Source organism: Epinephelus lanceolatus, chromosome 7, assembly GCF_041903045.1.
Source record: "Epinephelus lanceolatus isolate andai-2023 chromosome 7, ASM4190304v1, whole genome shotgun sequence".
NCBI classification, from domain to species: domain Eukaryota; kingdom Metazoa; phylum Chordata; class Actinopteri; order Perciformes; family Serranidae; genus Epinephelus; species Epinephelus lanceolatus.
The window spans coordinates 19,702,496-19,718,642 of record NC_135740.1 but is presented as its reverse complement, the minus strand read 5'-3'; the positions used below and the strand labels follow the sequence as shown (position 1 = coordinate 19,718,642).

Here is a 16,147-nt window from a genome sequence, read left to right as displayed (position 1 = left end):
TGGCAACAAAAATGGTGTCTTTTAATAAAAAAGAACGACCTTCATCACTGGTACCAAAATGACCCAATACTCAAAATTTCTTATGTGTTTTTATGGAACCAATCAATTTTAAGTTTTTAATGGCTTTTTTAGGATTTATTTAGTATTTTGGCTGTGACTGTACTAAAAGAAATTGCACTTGAAGACCTAAGAGTGATTCTTAATGCAATATTTCACAAATGCATGGGGTGTCCGAAAACTTTTTTCCACCACTGTATATGTATACATGACATACATGCTACAACTACAAGTCTATATTTTATTCAGTGTTTCCATACCAGAATTTAATTCCTGGGAGTGTGGACAAGCCTTCATAACTGCATTTAGACTGAAAAAATTACAGGCATTACAATACATCAGTGAAATTTAAAGTATGAAAAATCAAAATATATTCATGTATTTATCAGACCTGTGACGTCAGTAGTTCAAAACGCAAAGACACTAAAAATTCCTGCATGTCATTAGGATAAAAACTGCAGTAGTATATTCTGAAAAAATGCCTGATATGTCTTCTTTTTGTCTTCTTTTTCCCACGTTGAATGCACCCCTGTTCAAGTAAACACATTGATTGATAGGCAAAACAACCAATCACCAACCTCGTGACGTAAGACCATCTTGACAAATAGTTATTCTAGAAGAGGCGGGCCTATTACGGACACCGGCATATTAATGCCTAGTGCGCCGTGTCATCTTGGTACCGTTACACATTGTCGGACCGGTTTTGGCATTTTATTCGGGTGGAAACGAGAGAAACGTGTTGCCATCGTTACAGGACCAATTTCCGGTAAGTAGCTGTCTGCACGTGCAGCGTTGGAGATGGACAATAGACGCCTGTGCTGCCTTTAACTTCCAACAATGAACGGAGGAAAATCAGGGTAGACACTACGGGTTAAATATCTCTTGTTGTGTCTTTTTTCTAGTGACAGCTGACTAGGTATGTAAAATTAATCTGATTTTGCATTTTATTTCTGATTACAAACTATAATTCATATATTTCATTCGTGAATTTTTAAGTGCAATATGATTTGCTGTGGTTTTCTGTCTTAACTGTCAGTATCAGTATGACTGCCTTGCATCAGGACTACACTGAAGTGATTTGTGATTCAATTTTTACTCAGCTCAAGGATGGCAGGAAGTCCTGACCATAAACAAGATGAAGAGGGCCTCAGGGACACAGTGGTGCATTTTCACAGCTACTTGCATGGAGGGACCTCCAGCTTGCTATCCACCCTCCCCACCCTCATCGTCTTCCCTGTGTACAAAATTGTGTTCCGTCAACAAATCCACAACACCCCAGTCCACCAGGCAGTGGGACAACTCTATAAAGAGGGACCTGTAAAGCTGTACAGGGGTGTGGCACCACCATTACTGATGAGGACCCTCAATGGCACGCTGCTCTTTGGCCTTCAGGATACCCTCCTCCACCAGCTCTCCCTGTCGACCCAAAATGTCCTCTCCACCTCTGCCCTGCCTGCTCTGGCTGGGTTTGGTGCAGGTATGGTAGAAGCTGTGGTTTTCACCCCCTTCGAGCGCGTCCAGAATGTGTTGCAAAATGGCCAAAACGACCGCCATCTACCCACCCTGAAGAGCGTTCTTGTCAGGCTGCAGGCCCAGACCCCAGCCCTGGGCTTCTACAGAGCCCTGCTGCCCATCACAGCCCGCAATGCTCTCGGCAGCTCCCTTTATTTTGGCCTGAAGGGGCCGGTGTGTGCTGTCGTGGAGGGACAGGGCCTCTCTCCGGTGGTTTCCTCCTTCATCTCAGGGACGCTGACCTCCATGGCAATCAGCTTGACTCTTTACCCTCTGTCTGTGCTAGTGGCAAACATGCAGGCGCAGGTGGGAGGGGAGGCGAAGGGGGTAATGGCTTGTTGGAGGATGCTGTGGGAATCTCGGCAGCGGAGTGTGGCTCTGTTGTACAGAGGAGGTTCTCTGGTTATTCTGAGATCATGCATTACATGGGGTATCGCCACAGCTATCTATGACAGGCAGCAGAAACGTTCAGGGTGAAGGGACGCGGTTAAAAATGTTGGTTTGATTGTATGTATTATCTATCATCCAGAAAGCCGTGCAACTATTTTACACTGATTTTTGTGTAAGTTTATTTTTCCCTCTTGTGTTGTAGCCTACTCCTTATCACAGCTAACTCTCACTGTTTTCCTGGTGAGTTAACAGCCAATCATGTGCGTCACAATGCACAAGGAAGTTGAAGGCACCACTGCAAGGACTTGAACTTCCGTCTCTGCAGTGGTGGGCGAGTATTTATCATGAACCAAAGTTAAATATAACAATAATAGAAATATGGTGCTGAATCACAGATGCCTTGTATTTTTACTGTCTTGAAGGAGAACTTCTCCATTTTAACTCATCAAAATCAGTTTACTTATCATAAGACACACTACTTATGATATGAAAACAGTATAATGTCCTCTGTAGCTCTGGAGTAGCTTTGCTTTTTTTTCCAAGTATGTTAGGGCATTTCTGCTTTTATGTACATATAGAAAGAGGAAATGAAAGCAAAGAAATGGGCCATGATGACCTCCAACAAAGGTTACCAGCCAGACTCAAACAAGGGAAGTTGGATAATGTGATCAGCAACTTAGATCCCTCAGCCATTAGGAAGTTCTCCGAACTCTGATGTTCCTGTCAGGGTTATCTCAGTTTGGAGATTATAACTTGTAACAGAAACCCCATGTTAAAATTGGGGGTGTTGATTTTAACCAGCCAGACAGGATCTAACAAAACTGGTGTCAATATGAAAAAATATCCATAATTTTAGGGTTGGACCCATATGAGGGATTAAAGGTCAGCCTCTGCTTGATCTTGATCTGTCTTTTGGACGTCCCCCAACGAAAGTGCCGTGGAATTTCCTTTCAGGTACATAAGGGAGATGGATGCATGTTCAAGGGGAATTGTCAAGACATTATTTTATTATTGGATGATATAGATATTTCACATGAAGCAAAGGACTAGAACAAGTAAGACAGATCACAGTGGCCCAGGGCAAGCATCTGTCTGCCAGGTGGGACCTTTCTGTGTGGAGCTTGCATGTTCTCCCTATGTCTGCGCAGATATGCAGGATACATTAGCCAGAAACTAATATGCTATGTAGCACTGTACTACCCGTCCAGGATGAGTAAGTCAGTAGATGGAATAGATAAATTTGTTAAATTCACAATGTAGCCCATTAAATGAAACTGTAACTGTTTGACTGTGAAAGAAAAATGTCAGGTGACTGTCTGTAACCTCAACTATGCCTGTGAAATAAACACAGAATAACACTATGTAATAAATATTGCTGAATACAGGCTTATTTCCCTCAAAGTGCATTAATAAATTGATATTATTGGTCATGAATTCAAGTGGTTTCTATGATGTGTCTGCTGTTTCCCTATGGTTTGAATTGTTGTCATTCCGTGTCATACCATAACTAGCCCACCAGATGGCACTGTGGTAAAGCTTAAAAGGTGAAATCATCCACATCCTCTATGTGCATTCTTCCACTGGGAGGGGGGCAGCTGTGCCAAAACGGAGCAGCGTGTAATATTTCAGGGAAGTCAGGAATCAAGTGTGTCCAATCAAAATTCTTTCTCATGAACTTTGGGAGCCAATGAGAGCCAGAGCACAAGGGCGTGTTGTCTCTACTTAAATCGTTGTTTGCTTTGAACGTTTTACACGAACGCATTTTACCTGCGAAGGACACAACGCATCTCTGCACCAGGTAAAACTTATTCTCAACTCCGCTCTTTAACAGTTTGTGCCTTGAAAAAGACGACTTATTATTGGAATATAATGCAAACATCATCATCAGTGTTGAGTGATTGTTTTTATGTCTAAAAAAATGCGTGTGGGCGTTATTCGACGTTTCTGGTCTAGGCCATGAACTTTCCACTGCAGTGCGACCACTGTTGGGTTGATTACACTTTATGTTATGTGGTGTGTAGAGATAGTCTGTCTAAAAGCGCTGCATTCCTCAGTCCTGTATGTTTGTGTGTAGTTCATGTGACTCTTACATAACTCCAGAGTTCACCCCAGTCCAGGCTTTTTCCTGGCTGAGGTGGGGCTTGGTTTGTATACCTGCAGACAACATACTGAGTGATGTCATGTTAATGGATGCTTTTCGTCCATGTTAACATTTTTTCATGCCCTGTTGATGGGTAAAAAAAAAAAAAGTGTTTGTATGTGAATTTTTTTTTTTTTTTTTTTTTTTTGGCTCACTCTCTCCCACTTTACTCCATTAGAAATCTCCCAAAATGTGCGACAAGGCAGCAGTCAAGGGGGTGGTGGACTTTGACAAGGGAACGCTGAAGAAGATTGAAACCGAAGAAAAAAACTCTCTTCCAGATGTTGAAAGTAAGTGTTTGAGTATGCTCTCAGTACAAAATCTATGCACCATGTGCCCTTGATCCAGCTCCTTGCGCGGCATAGTTCAACTGCTCCCTGCCTGTCATTAAGAAAGGCAATTGCAAACACTGTGTTACTGATTAACCACCTATACACACCCAGCTACTTGTTCCACTTAATGCCAGCCTGTTGAGTGGGAAGACATAACCCCACCCCCTTTTGTGTAATAAAAGACCTCTGTCTTTTTATTTTTAATCTTCATATATAATTCAATTTTTTATTGTAGGGTGGACAAGATGGTTCTAGCTGTCAAATGAGACATCAATCGTGACTAATAAAAATAATACAAACAGGATAATAGAGATCAATACAAGAGGGGGTACAGCACCAGTTTCAATCCAACAGAAAACAGTCAAAGTAATACAATCAAATTTGAATAAATAAACACATTTAAACTGACTGAAAATAATAGATATACATAAACTCTTCAGATTGGTCCTTTAGCACAGTTAGTCATCCTAGTCAATGCTGATTCATAAGAGGCTGTTTTTATCAAGTAGTTGACACATTCTTTTACCTCTGGAAGCTTGGTTGACTTCCAGTACCTGAGTATAGTTCTAGCAGCTGTAGTGAATTCATCCCTTGACACATTATGCACTTGTGATCTGTCCCCCAGTAAACACAGTCTGGGAGACACTGGCAATGTCTTCCCTAGCCATTTACTCATGTGTCTAAGAATTTTACTCCAAAAGGGCAGAATAAGTGGACAATCCCAAATACAGTGTGGAAAGAAAAAAGTGTCAGTTTCTTCCTGGTATTCCCAACATAAATTATTAGATGATAAACCCATCCTATGCAGCCTGGCTGGTGTCCAATAGTATCTGTGTTTTATTTTATACTTGGTGAATTTACCTTTGGATTCCCTGACATATTTAGCACTGTCAGACCACTGTCTTTAATCATCTCTTTTTATTAAGCTTTATGCTTTGTAGAGCTGTGGGAGGGCTCTAAGTTGGATAGCGCAATGAATTAGAGGCCCAGGTGATACAGTGAACAGGAAGTAAAGCCTCGCCTCAGATCTGGTGTGCCATGAAACAGCAGGAAGGGGGGAGTTAATGTCAAAGTGTGGCAAAATCATCCACTCCTTCCACAAGCTGAGAGGCTTCCTGCTGTTCAACTCCTGCTCTTTGTCAGTCTGACCACAGGTACCCTCAGTATTAGCACTGAAGCAGGTATCTCTGCTGGTGCATGTCAGCTTTAATCGCATTCTCTCTCAGGATGTTGATGATATTTTTGCAGTTAAAGGAGGAATCTGTGTTGAACATTGCTTTGGCACAATGTGGGTCTTTTACTGCCAGTGTTACCTTAATTTAAAGCAAAAATTTTGACTTTTTTTTTTGTTTTGTTTTGTTTTGTTTTTTGGTGTGTCACATTTGATGTCATAGACTAGCTAGAAAACTGTGCAGGCTAAATTTGAAACAATGTTGTAGCGCTGCTTGGATGGAGACAGCCTGTATTCTGTGGCAGCCTGTCATTGCATTGTGCCAGCAAAGGGGCTAAAATTAGCATATCCGCTCCATCACTGCTAAATGGAGCCGATCAGAGCTGGAGTCAGTAAATATCCATAAACACTGCAGAGTCTTTTGACCTGGGCGTGGATGCTGATGTAACGTAAGATACATAATGCTGCATTACTCTACTTGAGATACTGTTAAACTATATTTTAGCATTTACATTTGTCCTGTAAATATCACTATTCTGTAAAATTTATAACAGACAAGCTTGCATTACATCACCCACCAGCGGGAGGATTTATTGGTCCGGTGCAGCACAGTGCGTTCCAGTAGTTGTAGGTTAGCTAACTCTTGAGCAAACGGACATGCCACAGCCCCTTTCCTTTGTTTTCTCTGATCATGTAGCTCCAGTGTTAAAAGTACTTGCATGTTTTTACTGCATAGACAGCCCAGCTTTATGAGAAGACATCTTACTAGCGTTGAATTATTTCTTTAACTAAATAAAGTTCCTACTAAAGTGTAATCATTTTACTGATCTCATATCTTTGTTCTTTTCAAAGTTTATTTTCTTCTGTGCCACACCCTGACAAATTCAAGGCTACAGTTACTTTTATGGCTTCATGTAGTAGTAGCAGTAGTAGTTAATGGGCACTGTTTTACACATTAAGCTGACTTGTCATAACGAGTATACAGCCTGTGAAAACCACTCTGTAGTGTCTACTGTGGCTCCGAAGGGAGGTGTCCTAATCTGATGATGTCAGAGTGATGTCATCACAGTTATCAGGTTACACTTGAAGACTACACATTTTCACAGAAGGCCTGTGTCACAAACTGGGAATGTGTGGAGTTTAAATGATGTGGGTGTTTATCAAGCAGACATTTAACTTATAAAATATGCCACTGAGTTGCATTATGGGAAATGTAGGGTGTAGTGTTTTTGGAGCTTTTGGAGCCACTATAGCTTTGATCTTGACAGTTCATTTTTTACTGTGTCTGTTGTAACATTCCCAATGTTGTGGAAGTGCAGTGCTGAATTACTAGAGCACCTCTTAAATTATTTGCACTCCAGATTAAGATTATAATTATTTTAGGGTGTGTACATCAGAGTTGGGGTTTCAAACTGATTTAATAAAGAGGATGATGTTTAAACACAGTCCTGACAACAATATAGGACTAATCTTTGATTGCCAGTCTCAGTTATACATTCAGCACCTCATCTTTGTCTCTGTCTCTCTTGTAATCACACAGCAATTAAAGAAGAGAAGAGAGCCATAGTGGAGGAAAGTACCGACAAAACACCTGTCATAACTGCTTTCTTTTAGTCCTGCTCTTCCTCCTATTAGGAATCCTGCCTATCATTTCGGCCTCTGCCTCTGTTTTCTGTGAACCTGTGCAGAGAACATGGTCATCTTGATTCAATCTTATATCTTCTGGGAAACTTATGTGCTCATCAAACCTTTTTCACATGCAGATTCTCTTTCCCCTCATAACTGAAGCATTTCCTTTTCCAGCTATGCTCTTAACTTCCCAGCAGTTTGCTTGATTTGTTTATCTGTATGGGATTGTACTGCAGACAACATCTTGAGGGGTAAAATGATAATGGGATCATGCCTTCATGATTTTGCCTGCATTCTTTGAACATTTTCTCATGTACTGTTGATACTCAAAATCTGTGTTTTGATTTAAATAATAACTTCTGCTCTCTCTCCTACTTAATACCATTAGAAATGTTGCAAGGATCAGATCAATCAAGGGGTGGCAACTTTTAAAGAGGAAACCCTACACAAGGTTGACACGAAGGAAAAAAACACTCTTCCAACTGTTGAGGGTAGGTGTTCAAGAATAATATAATAAAGTCTAGTATGTATGTAAACGGCATACACCAGAATAATATTGTGATTCAGTAAAGAAACTTAGCCTTGTCTGTTCAAATAAAGCAACATAATAGCAATATTCTTGAGTGTTTAACATATTAACACTACAGTATGATAGCACAACTCTATTGTTCATTATTCTCATAATGTATGTACACTTGACACAACATTTCACCTCATTTTCAGAGCTCATATTTTGCTACGTTGCAAAAGAAGTCTAATCATGAACAAAAACAAGACCATAAATTTAAATAGGCCAAGCGCACAGAAGCACTCTGCGGTTATCAGAATTTATTATGGCATAAGTTCCAAGGGTTTATTGTGGCAAACTCACTATTTTTTTAATCATGGGCCGCCACTTAGGTAGGTCTGTAGTACAGTGCAGTATAGTACAGAATATAAGATAAAGTATGAGTTGAAATGTAATGATAATAAACATTACATAGTATATTACAGTAGTAGGGGTTGACTAATATCTTTTTCCACTATTATAATCAGGTCTGCCTTTGTCGCATTTAATTTGACAGTATTTTCATGTGTCTCTTGCAAGTTTGTATTTACTTGTATTTCACAGATAAGAAACAATAAATTGTGAAGACAGTAAAACCTCCACAAAAATAGCATTTTAAGTCTTGTGTGTGATTTATCCTTCAGGGACTTGTACTTCGGGATTTATCCTGTCTACATATGAGCAGAGGAAATCTCCGCTCGTCGCTAGGCTAATTTATACAATGTAAAATGCCATATGGCTGGCGCTAATAACGTTAGCCACATTGAGTGCCGTTACCTTTGTTAAATGTTGCTGTTGTCCCTGGTTTCATATGAGAAGAAGAAAAGATCGCTAGACACTAGGCTAATTTATACAATGTAAAATGCCATAGACTTGTGCTAATAATGTTAGCATGTTGTATTGGTGGGGGAAATGTATCCAGATAAAGACAAGTGTTTGTCAGTTCTGCGATTTATAGTGAAACCAATTTGCGTACTTGTGTGTCCCCATTAAGCCATACTTAATGTGTATTTTAAATCAGCTAAACTTTACAGCACTTATCACAGTCCTCCACTGCCGACTAGCGTTTTGGAGGTGTAACTGCAGAGTGACACAGACACACCACCACACAAGTACAAGTAACATGCAGATCCCCCCCCAACTAATCGATTAGTTGAAGATTATGTACGACTTTAGTCGACCAAGATTTTCTTTGGTTGACTACAGCCCTACCAGAGTAGGGCCCTATACCTCTAAAATTATTTGCACTCCCATCAGTGCACTTATTATTATTATTATTATTATTATTATTATTATTATTATTATTATTATGATGATATAGAGAGAAACTGAGAGAAGAGAAACCTGTCCGTCAACTGGCAGTTCTGGCATGTTATTAGTAACAAAGCCAAAATCACAAGTGAAACCATCTGTCGCACCAGCTGCTACATAGTCAAATCTTACTCGCTGCCTTGCAGATGTGACACAGCTGCTTTAGAGTGTAATTGTTATGTGGTGTGTACATCAGAGTTGGGGTTTTGATTGATTTCTGAAGGATGATAGTGCTTTATTAGTATTGTTTTCTTGTCCTGACAGCAATTCAGGACTAATCTTTGTTGACTGTTGATGAGTCTTCCTCAACTTATAGATCAATCACCTCATCTTTGTCTCTGTCTGTCTCTCTTGTGATCAACAGTAATACAAGAAGAGAAGAAAGCCATTGAAGAGGTAAGTACCTAAAACACCACTGCCATTATTCTTCCCTTTCAGCTCTGCCCTCTTACCCGTTTATCCTCCAGTTAGGTATTCTGTCAATCATCTCTGCCTCTGTTTTCCATAAATTTCTCCACAGCTGTAGTGTTACAAGCAGAAACCGTTCAGAAAACATAGTCTTGCTTAGATCTTACATCTACTGGAGAAATGTTACATCCTTATCAAACTTTTTCCCCATGCACAAGCATTCCCCGCAAAACTGGAGTATTTTCCATACACTTCCCTGTTGCTTGCTTCTTTGGCCCTTGTGTGCATTTCATATTTTCCTAGTCTCTCCAATGACCACACATAAATGCAGATCAGTTCTCAAGTACAGCATGTTTCCTTTCTGATCTCTGTATGCACTCTTGTGGAACTGAAACCCCTGTAAATAACAGTGTAACATGACACCACTTTGGAGCTGTTTGTTCATTGTCAGCAGGCAGGTCATGAAGTAGGTACTTGTTGACTGGCTTACAGAGCAGAGTTAAGCCCAGTACTGTCTTTGTTTTTTAACTGAGGCTGGGCTTGGGTTTTTACTGCAGACATCTTGAGTAATGAAATGATAATGGGATCATGCGTTCATGCTTTCTTATTGATTCTTTTATCATTTTCTCATGCCCTGTTGAAAGTCAAAATCTGTGTTTTGATTTGAACCATCATTTCTGCTCTCTCTTCCACTTTTCTCCATTAGAAAGCGTGCAGAGACTCACTCAATCAGGAGGTGGAGAAATGTTCCCAGAAAAAGCTAAGGAAGACTTCCACACAAGAAAAAAACATAGTTCCAACTCAGGAGGGTAGGTGTTTAAGAGAAGTGTGCTCTCAAAAATCTGCCCTGATCCAGGTTTCTTCAGCTTATGGTTCTGTGTAGTTCAACACCTCCCTGCCAATCATTATGAAAGGTAACTGCTGCCAGAACTCACCCAACTACCAGAGAGCTCCTCCGTGTTCTGCCTCATGCTAACACACTATTGAAAAGTGCCAAACCTGCAGTTCCTCGAATGGCCACTTGAGGCTGGCTCAAGAAGCAACTCGATCCCCATAGACCTCCATATTAAAATGCCTAACTTTACAGCATGAGCAAACATGTTTACAGCCTGGTACCAAAAAAAGGTGTTGGTCTGTACAGCTAATTTCCTCATGACAACTTTACGAGGCTGGATTTTTATATAACTCACCCATTTATATTCTATTGAGGCTTAAAATTCTGCATAATTACGTGCGTGGCTGCTTTGAGTGACAGGCTGTCCACAGCTCAAACCTCTCCAAAAAGCTTAGATGGTAACGGCCAAAATGCCAAATTCAAGGCTTCAGAACGGGAGTTCACAAACCACTGAGTGACTTTTTGGTGGCTTCATCCATTATAAATACATATTGGGTTTCACAGCTGCTTTTAGATTAGAATTGTTCTGTGGTGTGTACATCAGAGTTGGGGTTTGTATTGATAGTATGATTATGTTTAAACACGGTTATATCACTTTATTTTCCTGTCCTGACAACAATATAGGACTAATCTTTAATCCCCAGACTCAGTCATGTATTAATAATCTTTGCATCTGTCTTGTCTGTCTTGTGATCACAGTCATTGAAGAAGAGAAGAAGGCCATCAAAGAGGCAAGTACCTGAAACACGCCAGTCATGAGTCCTCTCTTTCAGCCCTGCCCTGGTACCTGCTCTTCCTCCAGTTAGGAATTCTGTCCATCATCTCTGCCTCGGATTTTTATAGATTTCTCCAACACTGTAGTGTTACAAACAGAAACTGTGCAGTCTTACTGAACACTGTTATGTCTGTTATGATAATGGGATCATGCATTCATGCTTTCTTGTTTATTCTTTTTAACATTTTCTCGTGCCCTGTTAAAAGTCAAAATCTGTGTTTTGATTGAATCATAATTTCTCCTGTCTTCCACTTTTATCCATTAGAAAGCGTGCAGAGACTCACTCAATCAGGAGGTGGAGCACTGCAGCAAGGACAAGCTCAAGAAGACTTGCACGAAAGAGTGTAACCATGTTCCAACTCAGGCGGGTAGGTGTTTAAAGGCACTATGTGTAACAATTTCAGTTCTTTGAGACAAATAACTTTAGAAATATGGAATCGCCTTTCGTGTTTTCACTTGTCGGTTTCCGGTTTCCGCCTGCAGGTAGAGTGACGAAAAGCAGCAGCAAGCAGGCTAGTCACAAGTGCCGGTGCATTTGAAAAAAGGCAAAAAGGCAACGTGACCGGCTAATTCAAAAAACAAGGTCAACACTGAGGTAGCCTTTCCCAGGTGGAGAGAGCTGCTGAAGGAGAATCACAGCTAACAGCAACTAACAGCTGTTAGCAACCAGCAGCGCTAACAGCGCCACTAACAGCTGTTAGCCGCTGTTAGTGCTGTTAGCGATGCAGTGTTGGGAGGAGAGGGATGAGGTGTGTGAGGTTGAGCCACTTGTCAGTTGTCAGAAGACAAGACGTGATTGGTTTGTTTCGATTTACACCCGCCCCAACAGTCCTACATTGTAAACACAGCCAGCATGGTGAGGAGGGGGTTTGTCAACTCGCGTCGCGTGTGTCTGTGTAGGAGCCTGAATGAATACTCCATGAAGTATCGGATGACATGGTTTCATCAATGTTATCATAGCTTTTTGGTACACAGCAGCTACCGTTGTTGCAATACGCATTTGAAACAGTGAGGCGCTAGAGTGCGCTATCCGTTTGAATGCAATATACGATCTCAACACTGGATGGGAGAAATTCCTACACAGTGCCTGTTGAAGAGACGTGTGCTCTCCAAAATCTGCCCTGATCCAGGTTTCTTCAGCTCGTTGTTCTGTGTAGTTCACCTCCTTCCTGCCAATCATTATGAAAGGCAACTGCTGCCAGAACTCACCCAACTACCAGAGAGCTCCTCCATGTTCTGCCTCATGCTAACACACTGTTGAATCATTAAATACCAAGTGGCAACCTCCATGGCTGAGAAAAGAAGCCGACGCACAAGTGCCAAAACTGCAGTTCCTCGAATGGCCACTTCAGGCTGGCTCAAGAAGCAAGTCGATCCCCATGACCTCCATGTTAAAATGCCTAACTTTACAGCATAAGCAAACATGTTTAACCTGGTACCAAAAAAGGGTATTCGTCTCTATAGCTAATTTCCTCATTCGTGACAACTTTACGAGGATGAATTTTTAATATAACTTACCCTTTGTCGTTAATTACAGCTTAAGGCTACATATAACTAAGGGTGTGGCCACTTTGAGTGACAGGCTGTCTGCAAAGCCTCACCACTGTGTGAGTCAGATTCACCCCCTGCTCCTCCACAGCTCCAACCTCTCCAAAAAGCCAAGATGGTGACATGTAGAACATGTAACACAGCTGCTTTTAGATTAGAATTGTTCTGTGGTGTGTGTATATCAGAGTTGGGGTTTGTATTGATAGGATGATGATGTTTAAACACAGTGCTATATCACTTTGTTTTCTTGTCCTGACAACAATACAGGACTCGTCTTTGATCTCCAGCCTCAGTTACACATTGATCACCTCACCTCTGTCTCTGTCTGTGATCCCACAGAAATTGAACAAGAGAAGAAAGCCATGAAAGAGGGGAAGTAACTGAAACGTACCTGCCATGATCCTCCTCTTTGAGTCCCGCCCTGTTACCTGCTCTTGCTCCAATTTGGATTCCTGTCCATCGCCTCTGCCTCTGCCTGTTTTCTTTGTCGCCATGTTTGATTATAAAATGGTGTTTGGGCTGATGCTACGGGGAAAGATCTGCCTGTAATCCCAAGTTAAATAATGCATTGGATGTATTTTATTATAGTTTTTCCATGCTGTTTAGAAAGGGGTGAACAGAGCAAGATAATGATTTGACAGGGTCTGTTTTTCTTTAAAACTGAGAAAAAAAAATCATTAAATATTGTATTAATGGAAATCCATATATTGCTTTGTTAACAATGCCATAAGTATCCCTGTAAATGTTGCCATTCAGGAAGTATTCTGATAAATAACATAAGAACACATAAGATTTTTTTTTTTTTTTTTTTAAATAAAAATGGATGTATCAAAAGTTTGCTTTTCATTTGTATGTTTTGTCAAACCGTCTTATAAACCATCTTGTTTTTTAAAGCATATTTGAACAGATCTCATGAGGGCAAAGTTGTGTCTAATGTAAGCTGATTAAGTAATTTTCAACTACAAAAATGAAAATAGTTCCATTTAAAGCTACTCTCAAGCTCAGTTATTGCAACATGTTTCCCATTTGTCCTCCCCAGACCTCAGGCCAGGTGTTACATTACTGCTTATGCGATCAGAAAGGAAGTAATGGTAATACGAGTACAAGGGCTGGCCTGAAATTTAAGCTGTGCCAGTGGTTTGTATAGCTCTCCATTATTATCAGTCTTATGGCAGAAATATGAAACTGTACTCCAACATAAAACTGAAGAGCATGAGAAAAGAGATTAAATCATTTAAACAAATGATTTGTGAAGTAGTGCGTGGCATTGATTTACCTTTGGGTTTTTAAGTGTCAGAAATCACAAGGGCGAGACGGTGATGCAGTGGCTAGCATAGTCACCTCACAGCAAGGGAGTTCCTGGTTCAATCCTAGGGTGGGGGGTTTGAACCCTAGGGAGTTTGCATGTTGTCCCTACATGTTGTCAGCTTGGGTTTTCTCTGGGTTCCTCCCACAAACCAAAGACAAAAGACTTAATTGTGAGCGTGAATGACTGATAATCTCGCAGTGCCCCCAGGGTGTACCCTGCCTCTCGCCCAGTGTCAGCTGGGATGGACTCCAGTCCCCCCACATCCCCCAACAGGATAAGCAGTTACAGAAAATGAATGGCTGTTTATACAGCTCTCCATTATGCCAGAAGTATGAATACATAAGAAAAGAGATTAAATCATTTGCATAAATGTGAAGTGTTAACTTAGGGTTTTAAGTATCAGGAGTCACAAGGGTAAAGGTTGACTCTAATGTCACATACAGTACTCAGTGTGCAAGTGAACAATATGATGCTCCAGTCTTCACAATAAGAAGACAAACCTGTACATAAAGGTACAACAGGCAATAAAATACAGTGGGTAGTATTAGATTTTAAACCATTTTAATGTGCTTCACTGTCACAAGCAAAAGTCAGCTTATTGTTGTCAGCTCTCCTGTTGCTTGATAATGTTTGGCTGAGTAGAGAAAGGTCTCAAATCGAAGCCTGTTGCAATGTCCAGGTTCCTCTTATAAAAATAAAACTGATCTTTGCTCATGAACATGCATATTTGCATATAGCCTGTTTGTCTTCAGTTCTGAATGGTTGAGTGAATCCTATTCACACAGTCAAAACCTCCTCCTAAAGTTACAACAGGTCTAAGCCTGTTAAAGAGAAGGGAGTGGATCTGCTGTATGTGTTACACATTCCACAATGCCAACATGACATATGGTTAGAAAAGTGAGTTTTACTTTAGTTTGCGTACGCAGGGCTGCCACATTTGCTACTTTTTTTAAAATGCATGTTAACGTATAGCAAAGTGCTCACATGAATCTTGTGTCTTTGCTGTATAAATGTGCTTCATGAGTAACACATTGAGGAAGGAGAAATGCATCACATGGAGTTTTCTCATACCCTGTAGCGCTGGCTGTGTTTTTCCACAACATGCCTGTTGAAACATGCTCACACAACAACGTGCAGGTACTTGAATGCAAAGACCTTCAAACCATCTAATTGTCTTTTGTTGGAATTTAGTCGTGAAAAATCTGTAAGACTTTTGCAGATTCACAACTTCCCTTCTGTTTTAAGGTAGCCTGTCGGAGATCATGAAAATTAAATTACTTTTCAAATAAATGATAGCTTTCATGAATCTGCAAGTGATGGCATGCAGGCTGTTTTCTTTCACAGTGATCTTTGAGGATCAGGCGTGTCTGTGCAGTCTGATGATAAGCCAAAGATTGCAGCACAAGAGGAGAAAGAGCACATGAGGACGACTACATGATAGGAGGAAGAAAATGGATTATGATCATAGTCAGTGTCCTTAAAATCAATCTTGAGCCAAACTGAAAAACCATATGTGATTTATGCTGCAGCAGGGCATTGCTTTTTAACAGCCCCACCTCTATTTATATTTCCTGCGGTTTTTAGTCCGGACATTATCCTTGCATCAACACCATAACATGCACACAATTATTGTCTCGTGCAAAACAAGTTAGACAGGTACTTTTAGCAGCATCACTACTTCCTTTCTTTGCCCAACAAAGTAGACAAAATAACCTGCCAGTGTCTCTCCACCTACGCTACAGCACAAAGACAAGGAAGACAAATTCGACTATTGCAAAATGACCAATACACAAACTGCACTGTGAAAGGACTTATCATTTGTCAGTTTTGAATTTGCAGCAGTGGTGTACTCTAGTTTATTGTAATAGGTGTACTGTGATTGCTAAGGGGTGGTGGTGCAACCACCCTGATACAATCACTGCCCTCCCCTCGCAAGAAATATTCAAAAATGATTGGAGGCCTCGGGTGGTGTTTTTAAACTAAAGTAAGCTTGTTTCCAGTAAATGATTTGCTCCTCAAAATCAATGTACTCTTTCAAATGAAAGCTGTACATTTGACTTTTTAAGGAAAAGGACACAAGCCTATCACCTAATATATGAACACACAGATACATAACACACTTT

At 40.6% G+C, this 16,147-nt stretch overlaps 2 protein-coding genes across 3 annotated transcripts; both read left to right on the top strand.

Annotated features, from left to right (window-relative positions):
* The first annotated feature begins 712 nt into the window (after nucleotides 1-712).
* Nucleotides 713-3,388, top strand: LOC117260688 (solute carrier family 25 member 53-like). Of its 2 annotated transcripts, XM_033632723.2 has the most exons (3): nucleotides 713-823; nucleotides 960-973; nucleotides 1,158-3,388. In XM_033632723.2, exon 3 carries the CDS (start codon nucleotides 1,165-1,167, stop codon nucleotides 2,044-2,046), a length of 882 nt encoding a protein of 293 aa, XP_033488614.1. In that variant the 5' UTR covers nucleotides 713-823; nucleotides 960-973; nucleotides 1,158-1,164; the 3' UTR covers nucleotides 2,047-3,388. The 2 variants fall into 2 exon arrangements, with proteins under 2 accessions (XP_033488614.1, XP_033488616.1); XM_033632725.2 differs by lacking the exon at nucleotides 960-973.
* Nucleotides 3,389-4,069: 681 nt separating this feature from the next.
* tmsb1 (thymosin beta 1) lies at nucleotides 4,070-13,521 on the top strand. Its single transcript, XM_078169269.1, has 9 exons — nucleotides 4,070-4,093; nucleotides 4,278-4,389; nucleotides 7,143-7,174; nucleotides 7,620-7,722; nucleotides 9,454-9,485; nucleotides 10,204-10,306; nucleotides 11,092-11,123; nucleotides 11,433-11,535; nucleotides 13,055-13,521. Exons 2-9 carry the CDS (start codon nucleotides 4,290-4,292, stop codon nucleotides 13,093-13,095), a joined length of 546 nt encoding a protein of 181 aa, XP_078025395.1. The 5' UTR covers nucleotides 4,070-4,093; nucleotides 4,278-4,289; the 3' UTR covers nucleotides 13,096-13,521.
* The last annotated feature ends 2,626 nt before the right edge of the window (nucleotides 13,522-16,147 follow it).

Excerpts from the sequence above, each read along its gene's own strand:
- LOC117260688 (XM_033632725.2), top strand. The coding sequence starts at position 1,165 with ATGGCAGGAAGTCCTGACCATAAACAAGATGAAGAGGGCCTCAGGGAC.
- tmsb1 (XM_078169269.1), top strand. The coding sequence starts at position 4,290 with ATGTGCGACAAGGCAGCAGTCAAGGGGGTGGTGGACTTTGACAAGGGA. Across the intron at positions 4,390-7,142 it reads CTCTCTTCCAGATGTTGAAA|CAATTAAAGAAGAGAAGAGA; the intron begins GTAAGTGTTTGA and ends GTAATCACACAG. Across the intron at positions 7,723-9,453 it reads CACTCTTCCAACTGTTGAGG|TAATACAAGAAGAGAAGAAA; the intron begins GTAGGTGTTCAA and ends TGTGATCAACAG.